This window comes from Eptesicus fuscus, chromosome 13 (genome assembly GCF_027574615.1).
Source record: "Eptesicus fuscus isolate TK198812 chromosome 13, DD_ASM_mEF_20220401, whole genome shotgun sequence".
NCBI lineage: Eukaryota > Metazoa > Chordata > Mammalia > Chiroptera > Vespertilionidae > Eptesicus > Eptesicus fuscus.
The window spans coordinates 79,617,291-79,634,380 of NC_072485.1; the positions used below are offsets into that span (position 1 = coordinate 79,617,291).

Sequence of the window (17,090 nt, forward strand, 5' to 3'; positions counted from 1 at the left end):
CCCTTTAAGAAGACAGAGCCCCAGCCGGTTTGGCTCAGTGGATAGAGAGTCAGCCTGCAGACTAAAGGGTCCCTGGTTCCATTCCAGTCACAGGTATGGACCTCGGTTGCAGGCTCTATCCCTGGCCCCCTGTGGGAGACAACCAATCGATGTGTCTCTCTCACATCGATGTTTCTCTGTCTCTCCCCCTTCCTTCCACTCTCTCTAAAAATCAATAGGAAAGTATCCTCAGGTGAGGATTAACAAGAGGAAAAAAAAAAAAGATGTTGTTGTATTAAATACATAGTTCCTATTAAAAGAAGAAGAAGACAGCCGAAACCGGTTTGGCTCAGTGGATAGAGCGTTGGCCTGCGGACTCAAGGGTCCCAGGTTCGATTCCAGTCAAGGGCATGTACCTTGGTTGCGGGCACATCCCCAGTTAGGGGGTGTGCAAGAGGCAGCTGATCGATGTTTCTCTCTCATCGATGTTTCTGACTCTCTATTCCTCTCCCTTCCTCTCTTTAAAAAATCAATAAAATATATTTTAGAAAAAAAAGAAAAAGAAGAAGATGAAGAAGAAGAAGAAGAAGAAGAAGAAGAAGACAGAGATATCTCTCTCCATGAAGACACAACAAGAAGGCAGATGTTGACAAGGCAGAAAGTGGGCTCTCACCAGGAACCAAATCTGCTGGCACCATGATCTTGGACTCCCCAGCTTCTAGAAGTATGAGAAACAAATGTCTGTGGTGGAACCATCCAGTCCATGGTATTTTGTTACAACGGTCTGAGCTGACTGACAGAGTAAGCTGTCAATAAAGCTGAACACTCACATAGGCTGTGATTTACCATTTCCAATTGTGGATCTACACACCAAAAAGAAAGGACAAGAATGTGCACAACAGCATTCAGTGGAATAGCCCTAAACTCGAAACCTCTCAAGTGCCCACAACAGCAGAATGGATTAAACAAGAATGAAAAGCGCAAGCTATTGCTATACAGCAACATGAATCAATCTCAAAAACTTAATTCTGAGTAGGAGAAAACCATTTTAAAAGGACATCATGTTTGATTCCATTTATATAAAGTTACACAAACAGACACTATGGGGCTACAAGTCAGGAGAGTGTTACCTTTACAGGACAGTGACAAGGAGGGGGCATGAGTTGTCTCCTGGGGTGCTAGTAATATTCCTTTTCTTCACCTTGGTAGTAGTTACATAGGTTTGTTCACTTTGCACAAATTAATTGAACTACACAAGATTTGTGCACTTCTCTGTATTTACAATTCAATAAAAATTTTTAAATGAAAAGCATTAGCACTAATAAGTAGGCTGGTTCTGTCTCATTGGGAAGGCAGTTTATGAGCCCAGCATCAATGGCTTTCCGTTCTTGCAGGCTCCTTTTAAGAAATGCTGTATCGCCGAAACCGGTTTGGCTCAGAGGATAGAGCGTTGGCCTTCGGACTGAAGGGTCCCAGGTTCGATTCCGGTCAAGGGCATGTACCTTGGTTGCGGGCACATCCCCAGTAGGGGGAGTGCAGGAGGCAGCTGATCAAGGGCATGTACCTTGGTTGCGGGCACATCCCCAGTAGGGGGAGTGCAGGAGGCAGCTGATCGATGTTTCTCTCTCATCGATGTTTCTAACTCTCTATCCCTCTCTCTTCCTCTGTAAAAATCAATAAAATATATTAAAAAAAAAAAAAAAAGAAATGCTGTATCACTGAGTAATAGGTACTCTATATGCTCAGAACCAGCGACCAGTCATACAGCGTTTCTCTTACAGACAGAAACCGAGGAGTGGACGTAGGGGGTGCAGCCACTTGCCATCTGAACTAAAGACTTTTGCAAAATATTTCCTGTGCCTGCCAGTCGCTTCTGGCTCTGGCTGGTCTAGAGCCTTTAAGGACCAAAGGGAGTTATGTTTCCACCAGGGGGCACAATATGATTTCTCCGAATCAGGAGCTGAGCTTGCCAACGGGTCATTTTGCATTCTACATCCACTGGGCAAGAAAGTAAAAAGAGGGTACTACTATCAGCTGGAGTGATTGATACTAATTGATAAGGGGGTAATAGGACTGCTATTACCCAGTGGGGAAAGAAATATAAATGAAGCCCAGAGGGTTTTCTTAATATTACATTCAGTTAATTGGAGACAGGCTCCTGGTTAGTTATTTAATTCCAACATTCCCACTGAAGACAAATGAAAAATCAGAGAACGTGAACAAAAAAATCTGAAAAGCATTGCAAAGCTAATAATATAGTGAAGAATTACTGGGCCAACATTTAGGAGGCTCAAACCCAGAGAGGTAAGCCCAGAATTCAAAGCAATTTTTATTCTGGAGACATTCACCGATCTGGAAGATACAACAGTGAAACAGCTGTTGTTTGGCAGTCTTTGGTGGGGAGGGCCAAAACTCAAAACCCAGAGCCTGCCCAAGGTAGGAAGTCCGATACCCCACCAACACACACACTTTAAGATGGGACCCCTACTTGTATGAACATGTAGCCCAGAATCATATTACCTGGGTGGTCCAGGGACGCTCAAGCCTTGAACTTGGATTCAGCTGGACCCATCCTTATCGTGCCCCTAGTCACCTGGCAGAAGCAAGCATATTTAGTAGCAAGCAATGTCCTTTCCGAAGGAATGTACTGTCATCCAAGGCTTCAACTTATTTCTAAACACCATTTTTCAGATATGATATTCAGTCCATAGTCAAAGGTAATCAGGCACACAAAGAAATAAGAAACCCTGCACAAGAACTGACACAAACAACAGAAAACATAAACTGACCCACAAAGATTTAAGATTCCGAACTTATCTGATAATGGCCGTAAACTAACACTGCTTACTGTGTTTAAAGGTAAAGACAAGCATATCAATATCTGCCGGGAAAAAGTACCTATTAATAAGTGCCCTAGGTTTGGCTCAGAATCACATGTGATCATCCTAATGTGCCCTGACACCACCGTACCCCTTGCCCCAGGCATTTCCGGTCAAATAGTTTTTTCAGAGTGTTCAACACTATTGGGAATCGGCTTCCTTGCTTACAAACTTAGTATCTTTCTCCTCCTAGAACGTTAGCTTCAGGAGGGCAGGGATCATGTCTGTCTGGTGTCCCAGCACCTGGAGCACGCCAAGTACACTGCAGGTGCTCAATGAACAGCACTGATAGTGCTCTCAGGTCCCTCCCAGTCCCAGGCCCTCAGAATCAGGGAAACTCTCCCGAAGCCAGGAGCTGGGGGCCCCCCCAGGGTCAGCCCGGGTTGCAGACTGGCCTGTCTTCGGGGACAAGGGTACAGGGAGCACAACTATGAGCAGCAGCAAGTTTTATTGCGACCAGAACCCTTGGTCATGTGGAAGGGGATGGGGTGGAGGGCCATTCGGTCATTGATGCCATGCTTCCCGTCCAGGACATGACACCAAAGGTCTGTGCCCTGCCTCTTCCCTGCCCCCCAATCAGGGCATCCGAGGGGGCTGAGGCAGAAGGGAGGTGAAAGGGGAGTCCATTTCAGCAGAGCCTTCACCCAAGAGGTCTGAGGGAAGGAGGAGCCGTTGGTAGTGGGGGCCCAGGCGGCCCAACATGCTCAGGGCCCTTTGGGCTGAGTTCTGCACGTGTCCTCGTGGGTTTCATGGGAAAGCAGTGAGATGCACTCTGCCCATGGGGAGAGCGGGGAGGGAGGCCAACAAAGGCTCAGAGTGAGAGATCTCTGGCCAGTGACCACACCAGCAGGACTTGGGATCCCGACTTGTAGGCCAGGGCCATGTCCCCCGCGCTTCCCGGCATTCACCCCAGCCTAGGCTTCCAGCCTGGCTCGCCTCGGTCCTATGTGGAGACCTGCAGGTCCTGGTCCATGATCTGGAGCACGTCGTCCAGGATGGACGGCCCCAGGTCCACGTGCAGGGAGAGCAGGGAGCTGGCGTGGGACAGGAAGGGCTCCTCAGCCCCCGACTCAGGGGTCAGCCCATTTTGGGCTGAGCCCGCCTCCGGAATTCTCCACATGTCCACACTCCCTGCCTCCTGCGGGGAAGGCTGTGGGGAGTGCTGAGGGGTCTCCAGGTGCAGGCGAGGGGGTTTGGGTGGGGCCTGGGTTGTGGGCAGCGTGAGGGCCTGGGGCCCACCGATGACTGGGAGGGAGATGGCGTTCTTGAGCAGAGGGGACGGCCCTTCGGGGAGCTCCTGCCCACACAGGGCGGCGGGGGTGAACTGGAAGGGGAGGTTAAAGGTGCCATCCTCCTCGGGTCCCTCGACTGCCGTCCCTGGAAGGAGGTGGAACTTGCCCTGCAGGAAGGAGATGTCCCCGAACATGTCACTGCCACCGCCACTGCCGATGTGAATGGTATGGCGGAAGTCCCCCAGCGGCGGGCTGATCATGTCTGAGGACAGCAGGTCCCGAAGCTTCTCCTTCTTGCCCTTGCGGCTGCCACGCTTCAGATAGATGGGCGCCTTGGTGGACATAGTGACCTCCCCACCCGGGCCTGGCTGCCGCCGCTCGCCGAGACCACAGGCTCCTGCTGCCTCCTCTCGCCACTCAACCGGACACACCCGGAGGGTGGTTTTCAGGCACCAAAACCCTGCAAAGGGCAGGGAGCAGGGTGTGGGGCGTGGTCACAGAGTTGGCCCAAGGAATTAGAAAAAGAAAGACGAACTATTGCTGAAGTCAGCGGGTGGAGATAACGCAAGTCACACTCTCCCAAAAGCGTGGGGAACTTCTGGAATTGGCAGCAGAAAGGTGATCGTGTAGGCAGCTGTGCTCCCTGGTCTCGCCCTTGTGCGTGTCTCCCTGGTCCCGGGCTGAGGAGCTGAAAGAAACGCCAAGGGTACAAGTCAGGGACAGAAGGACAAAAGGCAGAGGCAGCAGTGCCAGCCCTGGCAGCCCAAGTGCAGGGGCCCCGCTGGAGGGAGCATGTGCTCAGTCCTAGGCCCGCTGCACCTGAGGGCCTGGATCACCAACGCCAAGCCGCTCTCTTACAAGAGGGGAAACTGAGGCCCGGGAACCTGAATGACAGGCCCGAAGTCCCATAAAAACTGGCCCTGGCCAGCTTTGCTCAGTGGTTAGAGTGTCGGCCCGCAGACTGAAGGGTCTCAGGTTCAATTCCTGGTCAAGGGCATGTACCTCGGTTGTCTGTGCGGGAAGCAACCAATTAATGTGTCCCTCTCACATCGATGTTTCTCTCTCTCCCCCTCCTCCCTCCCTTCTATTCTCTCTAAAAGTCAATGGGAAAAATATCCTCGGGTGAGGATTAAAAAAAAAGTCCTGGCTCTGGTCTCTTGCCCTGGGTCCCTGGCTCTGCTCATTACCATGGCCCAGGCACTCACTCGCTATTGCACATCAATGGCGCCCCAAGAAATGGCAGGCAGGTGCCAAATTGCCTGGGGCTCTCATAGACTGGTCTCAGTTCCCTACCTGGCAGAGGACAGAGATCTTGTAACCTGTCTTACCCACCCAGACCTGGCACAGGGCTGGACACACAGTAGGTGATCAGCTGGCAGAGCCATGTTACTGAGACACCCCTCCCCCCCCTGCCCTCCATTTGGCCCAATCACATCCCACCTGGAAGTGAGGTCACCTCACAACTTCTCTTTTCTCCTCCTCCTGGTCAGGAGTTCCTTACGGGCAGGGGCTGAGTCTAATGTAGTTTCTGCCCCCCTCCCTGCCCTAGCACCTAAGGGGAAGATGGATGGGGGGACCAGTTGGGGGGGTCTCTGTTCTTTGTCTGGCATTTTGCTGAGTTCTTTGCAAATACATCTCATTTAGTTATCACAACCACCCACCTATCATCCCCATTTAAGAACTGGAGCTATGCCCTAGCTGGTTTGGCTCAGTGGATAGAATGCCGGCTTGTGGACCAAAGGGTCCTGGGTTGGATTCCTGTCAAGGGCATGTACCTTGGTTGCAGGCTCCGGCCCGGGCCCTGGTCAGGGCACATGCAAGAGGCAACCAAAACACATCGATGTTTCTCTCTGTCTTTCCCTCTCCCACTCTCTCTAAATGTATTTTTTTATTGATTTCAGAGAGGAAGGGAGAGGGAGAGATAGAAAGATCCATGATAAGAGAGAACCATGGATCGGATGCCTCCTGCACGCCCCACACTGGGGATCAAGCCCGCAACCCAGGCATGTGCCCTGACTGGGAATCGAACCTGTGACCTCCTGGTTCATAGGTCGATGCTCAACCACTGAGCCATGCTGGCCGGGCTCTCCCACTCTCTCTAAAAGACCAATGGAAAAATATCCTCGGGTGAGGATAAAACAAAACAAACTGGAACTATAAGACATTGGAGGGCCCTGACCGGTTTGGCTCAGTGGATAGAGCGTTGGCCTGCGGACTGAAGGGTCCCAGGTTCAATTCCGGCCAAGGGCATATGCCAGGGTTGCAGGCTCAACCCCCCGTGGGGGTGTGTGCAGAAGGCAGCCAATCAATGATTCTCTCCCATCATTGATGTTTCTATCTCTCTCTCCCTCTCCCTTCCTCTCTGAAATCAATAAAGAAATGTATATATATATATATATATATATATATATATATATATATATATATAAAAGACATTGGAGGAATTCCCACAAGGTACTGCAGAGGGAGAGAAGCAAAATGCAAAACTGTAGTCTAGAAGATTCCATTTATTGGAAGCCTTGACCAACTCCCCTCCCGCTTCCCACATACACATGTATATGTACCTACATACAATCCGCGTAGAATTTTATTCTATGTGTGAACAGAGAATATAGGAGACCAGCACTAGATGTCATATGTGCTACCTAGACTGGAGTGGGGGGCAGGGATGGAATGTGAGGTCAGTGATGTGAGAGGAAAGGTGTCCTCAATAAAAATTATCTAATATTTAGCCCTGTTACTATAAAATAAAATATGTAAATATGAAAGGATGGCGGTCAAAATATTGATGGTACTTCTCTAAGGTGGTAATATTTCTGGTGACTCTGCTTTGCTTGTTCATACTTTTATAAACTCAGATTCTTTTTTTTTATATATATACATATATTTTATTGATTTTTTTACAGATAGAAAGGGAGAGGGATAGAGAGTTAGAAACATCAATGAGAGAGAAATATCCATTAGCCCCCTCTGCACACCTCCCACTGGGGATGTCACCGCAGCCAAGGTACATGCCCTTGACCGGAATCGAACCCGAGACCATTCAGTCCGCAGGCCAACCCTCTATCCACTAAGCCAAACCAGTTAGGGCAAACTCAGATTCTTTTTTTTTTAATATATTTTATTGATTTTTTACAGAGAGGAAGAGAGAGGGACAGAGAGTCAGAAACATCGACGAGAGAGAAACATCGATCAGCCGCCTCCTGCACACCCCCTACCGGGGATGTGCCCACAACCAAGGCACATGCCCTCGACCGGAATCGAACCCGGGACCCTTGAGTCCGCAGGCCGACGCTCTATCCACTGAGCCAAACCGGTTTTGGCCAAACTCAGATTCTTAATGAGCTTATATTATTTATGTGCACATTATTTATAAAATCAGAAAAATAAAGCAATTTTAAATGTGGAAAAAAATAAACACACTCTGAAGGGTGTCACACTGGGTTAACAGGAAGCCTTCCGAGCACTCGCTCTAGTTCTCACGGTGAGGGAGTGGCCCTGATACGTGGATACAGATGTCAGAGCACAAAAGGCAAAGGAAGGACCGTGTCCAAGGTCATCCAGCGGGTACCCACATGACCTCACCATCTCCCTCTGCCCCGTCCCCGGGCCGGCAGGGGTTGAGCAAGTGGGAGTCAGCCAGGGAGGGCTGAGCAGGGCAGCCCTGCGGGCTCTGCCCCAGTATCCTGGGCCGGGTGAGGGGCTGGCAGGAGGAGGCAGGAAGGAGGCAGGAGGATGCAGACGTGGCAGAATCACCCCTCAGCCCAGGCTCTCACTGAGGAAACCCCACCCAGCACCGGACACCCAGGGTCAGCACGCTGAGCCTCAGAGACCGGACATCTTGCCCCTCCCAGAGCACCTGCAGCTTAACAGGAAACAAAGGTCTAAGTCTCCAGTGTCGGAATTCCAGCTAAGCTTGGAAGGAGCTGGGGGGAGGAGGGTGCCTCAAGGTCTTAGAGTCCCCTCATTCATCTAACAGATGCCCACCATGCCAGGCCTGGGGGGCGCGTGCTGGCACACACTCTGTCTGTCCCCTTGGCAGGCGAGAAGGCCTGGGGTGGCTTTTCCTTCCTTTTTGCTCATGGACAGTGGGGCTGACTGGTGGGATTGCTCAGAGCCTGGGCCAGGTCCCCCCCCCCCCCCCATTACACAGGGGTGCCAAGACAGCCTGAGTGTTTCCACAACAAACTGGGCGTCCCTGACAGCTGGCTCCCTCAGAGCCAGATGTACCGCCCAATTCCAGATGTGGGAGAACAGGCTATCGAGGAAGGGTTGGGCCAGCAGCAGCCACCCAGGGGAGAGCTGAGAATTGCAACCATCAAGCCGCAAGAATTCACATTTGGCAACCACAAGACCCCGCATCCAGCCGCCCTGCACAGCTTCCATTTGAATGCTCCCAGACACAGCACGGCGGGTGTCATCACTGCCTTTTAGAGAAGCAGAAGCTGAATCTCGGACCCAGCCACTCTGGGCCTCCTTCGGAGAAAATGACCTCCCGTCACAAGGAATACTAGACCACTCCCTACCCCTACCAGGGGTGTTCTAAGGGCAGCCTGACCTCAAAATCAGGAGACCGACCTTAAATCCATCTCCACTTAGGATTCACTCTGATTTGGGGAAAGACACCTTTCCTCTCTGGTCCTCACCTTCCCCATCCATAAAATGGGCTGGCAATAAAGCCATCACCAGAGGGCTACTGGAGACCCTACTGCTATACTGCAGTTGAGAGCAGCGATGTCACCGTCAGCCAGGCCTTTTATTCAGCAAGCAGCTGTAGGGCCTCCCCAAGCACTTTTGTGATCTGGACACAGTGCTCCCAACAAGACAAAAAAAACAAGGGTCCCTGACCCCGGGCGTCCACCTCCTCGCCCGCCCAGCACAGCCCAGCACAGCAGCGAAGAATACCCCTCGCAGGCCTGGGGAGGCGGGGAGTTGGGGGGGTGGGGTGGGGGCTGTCTCTCGAGATCCCGGGCGGCGCTGGAACCCGAGGTCGCTAGGTGGCGCGCGCGCTCGCTCTAGAGCCTACGGCTCCGAGTCCTGGAGGAGTCCGGGCGCGCGCTGGGGTCTCCGGCGCGCCTCCGGCTCCAGGCAGGCGCCCCCAAGGAGCCTCACGTTCGCGCACCAGATGCGGATGGTCTGCGATATCTTCTTTGCTTGGGAGTGTGAGGGGGGTTCTGTCTCACAACCAGACAATCACGGGGAAAGGGGCGATCCGGGACCCTGCGCGGGTCTCCAAGCTCTGGGAGGAGCCCCCCCCGCCCCCGTGCTTTCCGGCCTGGGCGATGTCCGAGTGTCCATTCGGCGCAGGGCCAGAGCTCGGCGTGCGGGCCCCCGCCCCTGGCTCCCGCGGGCCCCGCTCCTCAGCCCCAGCTCGGGTTCCTGCGCCGATCCCTCCCCGCCCTCTCCCGGAGCGCAGCCCAGCCCAGCCCAGCCCAGCCCGGATCCGTTTCAGGACGCTCGCGGCCGTGGCTAAAGATAGGAGGACACCTCACCATCCGCTAAAAATACGACCCCTAGCCCTGGGCACAGTGCTCCCAACAAGAGTGGGTGGGGACACAGGGCGGCAGGAAGGCGCTCCGGGGCCCCGGGGGGGGCGCGGGTAGCTCAGGCGCAGGGTGGAGGGCGGATCGGGAGTTCGGGTTCGGGATGCACGGCGCCCCGCAGGCAGAAAGGGCTCGGGTGTGGCCGCTGGGACCGAGGCACAGGCGGGAAACACCGTGGAGCCCGCGGCTCCGGGGAAAGGACCTGCGCGGAGGTGAGATGGGAGCGGGAGTGACGGAGCGCCACAGGGTGGGCCTCTCGGGCGACCCCTCGGAGCCGCGGTCAGGCTGCAGAAGCCGGGCGGGAACTCACCTTCAGCGCGCAGGCGGCGGGCTCGCGGGCGGCAGCGGCTCCGGAGCTGGACCCTGCGGCCGATTCCGGCTGGGAACTTGCTGTGCAGACCTGGTCCCTGAAGCCCCGCCCCGGGCCCGCGGAGCCAATGCCCGGCCTCCCCGGACAGGCCCCGCCCACTCCCCGCCCCGCGCCTGCGGCCCCGCCCGGGCTCCCTCCGCAGCTCCGCGCCTGCGAGCAGAAGCGGTCCTGGGGGTCCAGTCCCACCGAGTGCCTGGCTGGGCTCCGTGGACTCGGGCTGTGCCCGTCGGAACCTAAATGCTCAGCTCTAGGAGGGCCGAGGGGGCGGCAGTTGGGAGAGTGAATTCTGCAGAATTCAAAGAGCGTCTTCGGACCGGTTCCTTCCCTGGAGGGCTGGGTCAGGGAGAATTCAGTGACTGCTATGGAAACGAATGAGGCCTTGCAGGTGCCCGCATTATAACATTACAAACGTTCGAGAGCTTTCAGGAGCTTACTGCCCCCTGTAAAGAGAGGGCATTGCGGTGGGCAGGTGGAGTGTCCTGGGCCCATATTTGCGGTCAGGCTGGGTGGCTTCTTCGGAGGGAAGCAGGGATGGGATCCATACTTAGACTTGGTACAGTTGGTTCTTCATTCATTCGCTCACTCTTTCATTCGTACGGTACCAGGAACATTTACTGAAGGGCAGCCCTGCACAGGGTGCTGGAACTAGATGGAAAGGAACTGGACCCTGGCTCCATTTAGCTAGTCAACAAATACGTGTTGCCTGCGGAGATGCTCCGTGATTGAGCGCCCACCTATGAACCAGGAGGTCATGGCCCTGTTCCCAGTGGCGGGGCTGGCGTGCAGGAGGCAGCCAATCAATTATTCTCTATCATCATTGATGTTTCTATCTCTCTCTTCCTCTCCTTCCTTTCTGAAATAACACACACACACACACACACACACACACAACAAATACTTGTTGAGCTTCTACCAAGTTCCATGTGCTGTTTTTGTTGCTGGGAATTCAGCGCCCTCTGCATGGGGACCTCCAGTCCAATGAAGTGAGATGGAGGAAATCCATGTCCCCAGGTACACCATGATACCCTTCCAGTTGGGCAAGGGCTAAGAAGAGTGAGGCAAAGGAAGACTGGACAGTACTGGGGTGCGGGGACCTTGCTTTCTGGAGGGTGACAGTTGTGACAGTACAGTGAGACCACGATGGTGAAAGTTTCCATACCGTAAATGTGGGAGGGTCCATGTCCTAGTCTCCGGGACCTGTGAACATGTTCTATTACAGGGCAAATAATAATTAAGGCTGCCGATGAAATTATAGTTGCTAACCAACTGACTAAAATAGGCAGATTAGTGTGGTCCCAAGTACCAAGAGGTTGCTGGTTTGATCCTTGGTCAGGGCACATGTCCGGGGTTGTGGGCTCCATCCCCAGTGCAGGGGCGTGCAGCCGGCAGCCGTTTCCCCATAGATGTTTCTCTTTCTTTCTCCTTCTCCCTTCCTGCCTCTCTCTCAAAATCAATAAAAATACTTTTTTTAAAAATAGGCAGATTATCCTGAATTATCTAGGTGAGCTCTGTGTAACATCTGAGTTCTTAAAGGAGAAGAGGGAACAGAAAAGGAGGGTCCAAGGAAGGGCAATGGATGATGGGCCAGAGAAATGCTCTGCTGCTGCCTTTGAAGACGGATGGGGGAGGGGGCTACAAACAAAAGAATGTTGGCAGCCTCTAGTCACAAGCATGTCAAACTCGCAGCTGGTGGGCCACATGCCTCGGCCCGCTGGCCGCGAGTTTGACATGTTTGCAAAAAGCTGGAAAAGGCGAGTGAACACTCCCCCGGGGCCTCCAGAGGCCCGTGGACCTGCTGACACCCCGATCTTAGCCCCGTGGGACCCATATTGGACTTCTAGCTGCAGAGCTGCACCTTAACAAATCTGCGTCCTTTTAAGCCTCCAAGTTGGTTACAGCAACAATAGAAAACTAATAAAGGGAAGTTTCAGGGTTTAACCTTGAGCCATCCCGGCTCCCCCCTCAATTCTCCAGGAAGCGTTAATTAGGTAGATTCTGCCAGAATTGGCCTGGTGGCTCAGAGGAAAACTGGCCTGGGCAGTGGAGAGAGGGGCGTGGTGACCCTGGGCCACACTGTGATGCAGGTGGGTAAGAGTTTTGCCACCCACCCAGGCCTGCTTGTGCCCTTACCTAGAGCTTCCTGTCCCTGAGGGCCCAGCCAGGTGGGCAGAGCCAGCATCACCATCCCCCTCTACAGACATGGAAACCAAAGCCAGGGGCACTGACCGTAACCTGCTTGGTCTGAAAGTGTCAAGACACGCAGACTCGGCCTTCCTCCCCCCTCAGGATGCTCACCTCGCCGTCGTCACCCCTGCCTGCCCCTCCCTCCCACAGCACAGTCCTGGGGTGGGGCAGCTCTGCCCAGCCCTGAGCTCTGCCCCTGAGCCCTGGGCCCAGGGTGGGCAGGGAGCCCTGGCCCTGCTGCTGACTTGTTCTGTGGCTGCAGATAAAAGACAGTCCCTCCCCAGCCGGTGTGGCTCTGTGCTTGAGCGGCCCATGAACCAAGAAGTCCTGGGTTCGATTCCTAGTCAGGGCACATGCCTGCGTTGCAGGCTTGATCCCTAGTAAGGTGTGTGCAGGAGGCAGCTGATCGATGTCTCTCTCTCATTGATGTTTCTATCTCTCTATCCCTCCCCTTCCTCTCTCTCTCTCTCAAATTAATAAAAACATATTTTTTAAAAAGACAGTCCCACCCTCGCTGGTTTGGCTCAATGGATAGACTGTTGGCCTGCAGACTGAAGGGTCCCAGGTTTGATTCTGGTCAAGGGCACATGCCCTGGTTGTGGGCTCGATCCCCAGTGTGGGGCGTGCAGGAGGCAGCCAATCAATGATTCTCTCTCATCATTGATATTTCTCTCTCTCTCTCCCTTCCTCTCTGAAATCAATAAAAAATATTTTTAAAAAAGACAGTCCCTTTCTGAACCTCTTTGCCTGTAAAATGGGAGTTAAGTGAGCCCCGAACAAGATAAGGGACTGTGTGTGTTTTGCTGATGGAAACACATGGCCTCGGCAGGAGAGTTTCGTGGACACCAGGTAACAGGAGCTTCGGGGGAAGCGGGCTGGCCTTGCCACCTGCCCCGGAATGACTCTAACGATGAAGCCCCTGAACCTGCAGGAATGTGCCTGAGCTGCAGCCCCCAGCCCCTGCTCATTCGCTGAGAGTCCGCCATTGGGGGGAAGGGGGTCAGAAGCTCCATTCAGAGTTAATGACAAAACAAAGGTGCAGGGATGGAAGCTTAGAGCAGCAAAGACACTCAAGGCCACAGAAAGCCGGAAACCAACTCCAGAGGTTCAGGGGGTCGGATGGGGGAGCAGTGGGGGATGGGTGGAGAGCAGCCTATTTGGCCACACCAGCCTGGCCCAAGCCCTTGCTCCCCTTGCTCAGGGACTGGTGAGCAGTCCAGCCTGGCTGCCAGGCCAGGGCTCCCAGCCAGGGCCCGAAGCCAGAGGACCTGCCGTCTGCGCTCTGGGGACTGTGTTAAGGACACCTGGATGTGACAGGCTTCCATTTAGTGCTGGGTCCCCTTGTTGCTCTGTAAACTCCTGCCATCGCCCCGAGCAAGGGCCCCCCACCAAGCCCACAGCCAAGGCCCGATTTGTGCCTGGCAGTGGGTTCTGCGCTTTGCAAGCGCTCAGGTAGGCGGTTCGCTCTCCCCGTTCACAGGTGAAGTTCTGTCCCTCGGCTGGGGCCAGGGAGCCCGGGAGCCCGCTGCCAGTCCTCCTGGATCTGCTGAATGGACAGACCTTTGTGCACACGCCCAGCTGCCAAGGAAGCCCTGCAATTAAGGAGCATTTATAAACCAGAATCTCATTTACTAAAACTGGTGTTTTTACGTAACCTCTCAGGCTGTGTGCAGGGCCCGAGTGTGGGCAGGGAGGCTGGGATCCGGGGCCAGGGGATGGCTGGGTTGTCCTGCTGTTCTGACCCAATAGACACAGGCCAATTGCCCCACCCGCTGCCCCCCACCCCAGCCTGCACCCCATGCGCAGGGTCTGATGCCTGAGCCAGGGCCTGCACTGTTCTTGCTGGAAGGGTTCCTGGACACCCTGGTGGCTGAGGGGCAGGACCCTGCAGGATGTTTGGGAGAGTTTAGAGGCAAGGAAGGCTGCCATGGCGAAATGCCCTGAACGGGGTATTCAACTTCCTGCTCCTCAGGGTGAGCCCCGCCCTGGCCCTGGGATGGGCCCAGTCCATTCTGCTCCCCGCAACCCCACGGCCAATCCCCCCACACAGGACCCTGTAATCACCACCCGGGGACTGACTCAGCCCTTCCTTCCCCTCCCAGACTCTTCTTCCTGGAAATCATTTGCGTCAGCAGGCCCAACCCCCCAGTGGGTCCAGGGGGAAACAGTGAAAAGCCCCTTCTCCAAGGTTGGCTGGGGGTGATGAAGGGGCTGGCAGGGAAGGAGCCCCAGGCTGGAGCCAGCTCTCTGTGGTCCCACTTACCTGGGAACCTAGGGCCCTGGGAAGCAGGTGGGACAATGGGGACCAGGAATCTGGGGCAGGCCTGGGAGCGGAGGGTCACAAGGGAAGGGTGGTGATAATCTTGGGGGCATCTAGGAGGTCAGTAGAGATGAGGTCTGTAGAGCACCTTCAGCTCCCCCCTCCCCACACTGCTCCCCCTCCCCCAATACCCCCAGGAAGCCTCCTCCATCCCAGCCTGAGCTCAGCCTGCAAGGCTCCGTGACCTGAGCCAACCCTAGGCCTGGGTTAAATTTTTCCTTGATTGTTTCTTGTTTCCTTCCTCCCCTGCGCTCCTGCCAACTCCAGCCCTGTCCTCCTTGCTCCCCCCACCCCCCCAAAGAGCTCTGATCCATCAGAGGCCGGGCTTTGCGATGAGTGTCCCCTTGGAGCTACCTCTGCCCTGCCTTGCACCCCTCCTTGGGAGCTGGGCGGCCTTGCTGGGGGACTTTCCTTTGGGTCTGAATTTTGGCCCCAGGCTAAGGCCATGGGGTTTTCCAGAGTGGTGACAGCTCTGTGCTAGCAGGGACCAGCCCAGACACTTCCTCCCAGAGGCCCTGGGACACCCCAGCCGCACTGCTGTCGCTGGGCCTGGGGAGTAGAGTCCACAGGGGTCCTCCCCAGCACTCCCACCCCTTCAATGCACCTGGTCGTTATTCATCGTGAAAACTCTTATTTGCGTCCACCTTGTGCCTAGGGCTGTGCTGGACTAGAGAAGACACAGGGGGTCAAGGCTGGGCCCCAGCTCTCAGGGAGCAGGTAGCTCCGAGTGAAGCAACCAGCTCTCAGCAGCATATTCTGTACACTAACGGGGGCCCATGTGGGTACAGGCCGGCCCTGACTCACTCTGGCTACCCCGGGCCGGCATGGATGAGGCTGTCAGTGACTGTGGATTGAATGAAAACCAAAAAGAACAGCAGTGAGAAAGATTTGTTCTGCTAGCGTGGGGAAGCAGATGGGAAAGTTAGGAAGCCTTCAGGAGGAGGTGATATTTGAGTAGGGTATTAGTGGGTGAGTAGGAGTTTGCCAGGCAGATAAAGGGAAGGCTATTCCAGGGGGAGCAGGCAGAGGCAGAGGCAGAGGCCAAGAGGGGTACAAGTAGATGCATGGCATGATCAGGAAACAAGAGATGTCCAGGAGACCATGGCCTAGGAGGGGGAAGTCCAGGAGGGTGGTTAGTGAGCGCTGTTTTCCTTGCCCAGCCTCCATTCCTCTTATTGTGGTGACGCCCCTCAATTGTCCAGAATCTCCAGTCTGACTGAGCCCACCCCCAGGCTCTCAAAGTGGGCCTGAGACCCAGGCCTAGCCAACCTGAGTCAGAGGAATGGTTCAGGGATGGGCATATGACACCAATGAGTTTCAGCCTGGGAATTGCTGGGACTCTTAGGGTTACAAATGTCAAGAAGCAAACCCAGGACTGCCAGTGACTAGATCTACCACCACAAGGAAAGATTATGTCTAGAATAAAGCCTGAACAGAGAAAAGCAGAGCCAAGAGAATGAATCTCAATAACATTGCTTTTGATCCTAGATCCAGCCATACCTGAAGCAGAATCTGCTATATGGACCAACAAATTATAATTGTTTTCTAATCCAGTTGGAATTGGGTTTCTGTCACTTGCCACTGAGAATCTTGCCCCTTAAAGAATAATTTATTTTTATTTATTTATTTTAAAATATATTTTATTGATTTTTTACAGAGAGGAAGGGAGAGGGAGAGAGAGTTAGAAACATCGATGAGAGAGAAACATCGATCAGCTGCCTCCTGCACACCTCCTACTGGGGATGTGCCCGCAACCGAGGTACATGCCCCCGACCGGAATCAAACCTGGGTCCTTTCAGTCCACAGGCCGATGCTCTATCCACTGAGCCAAACAAGTCAGGGCATTAAAGAATAAGTTAAAGGCAAGCAATAGCTCATGAAAACCACTGAATGCCATGGGAAAGGAATTAAGGACCTGTGTGGAGGTGAAACATAACAATTGCATGTTTTCCATTTAAATTTTTTTGACATGGCAATGATTTCATGTGGTTCAAAATTCAGAAGCCATAAGAGGCAAAAAGTCTTTCTCTTACCTCTGTCCCCACGCATCCGTTCTCTGCCCCATAGACAAGCAGCATTATCAGTTTCTTGTAAACACTTCTAGAGATAGTCTGCATGTGTAGGCAAAGCCTCTCCCAGATGTTTTACACACATGGCAATGTTTAGACAAGTAGAGCCCCAACGTCCTGCAGGCCCTGGTAGCATGGAGGGAAGCAGGCTCCATTGTCGGGGGCAGTGGGACTCACTCGTAGGGGCGTGGAAACCACGTTTTATTGAGCCTCTGCTATTCACCAGTCCTGCACCTTGCTTTTTTCAGTTAATTTATATTTATGGCCACTCCCTGTCAGTATACAGAGTATGTCCTGGGTTTAACTCTTAAAAATAAATATATTTTTATTGATTTCAGAGAGGAAGGGAGAGATAGAAACATCAATGATGAGAGGGAATCATTGATCAGCCGTCTCCTGCACGCCCCACACTGGGGATGGAGCCCACTATCCAGGCATGTGCACTGACCAGGAATCGAACCGGGACCTCCTGGTTTATAGGTTGATGCTCAACCACTGAGCCACCCTGGCCGGC

At 53.8% G+C, this 17,090-nt stretch overlaps 1 protein-coding gene across 1 annotated transcript; it reads right to left on the bottom strand.

Moving 5' to 3' along the window:
- Nucleotides 1-3,287: 3,287 nt before the first annotated feature.
- Nucleotides 3,288-10,023, bottom strand: CDC42EP2 (CDC42 effector protein 2). The gene is made up of 2 exons (XM_008161436.3): nt 9,944-10,023; nt 3,288-4,778 (listed from the first exon to the last, which is right to left on the bottom strand). Exon 2 carries the CDS (start codon nt 4,432-4,434, stop codon nt 3,802-3,804), a length of 633 nt encoding a protein of 210 aa, XP_008159658.2. The 5' UTR covers nt 4,435-4,778; nt 9,944-10,023; the 3' UTR covers nt 3,288-3,801.
- Nucleotides 10,024-17,090: the final 7,067 nt, after the last annotated feature.

Coding starts and splice junctions, on each gene's coding strand:
- CDC42EP2 (XM_008161436.3), bottom strand. CDS start 4,434: ATGTCCACCAAGGCGCCCATCTATCTGAAGCGTGGCAGCCGCAAGGGC.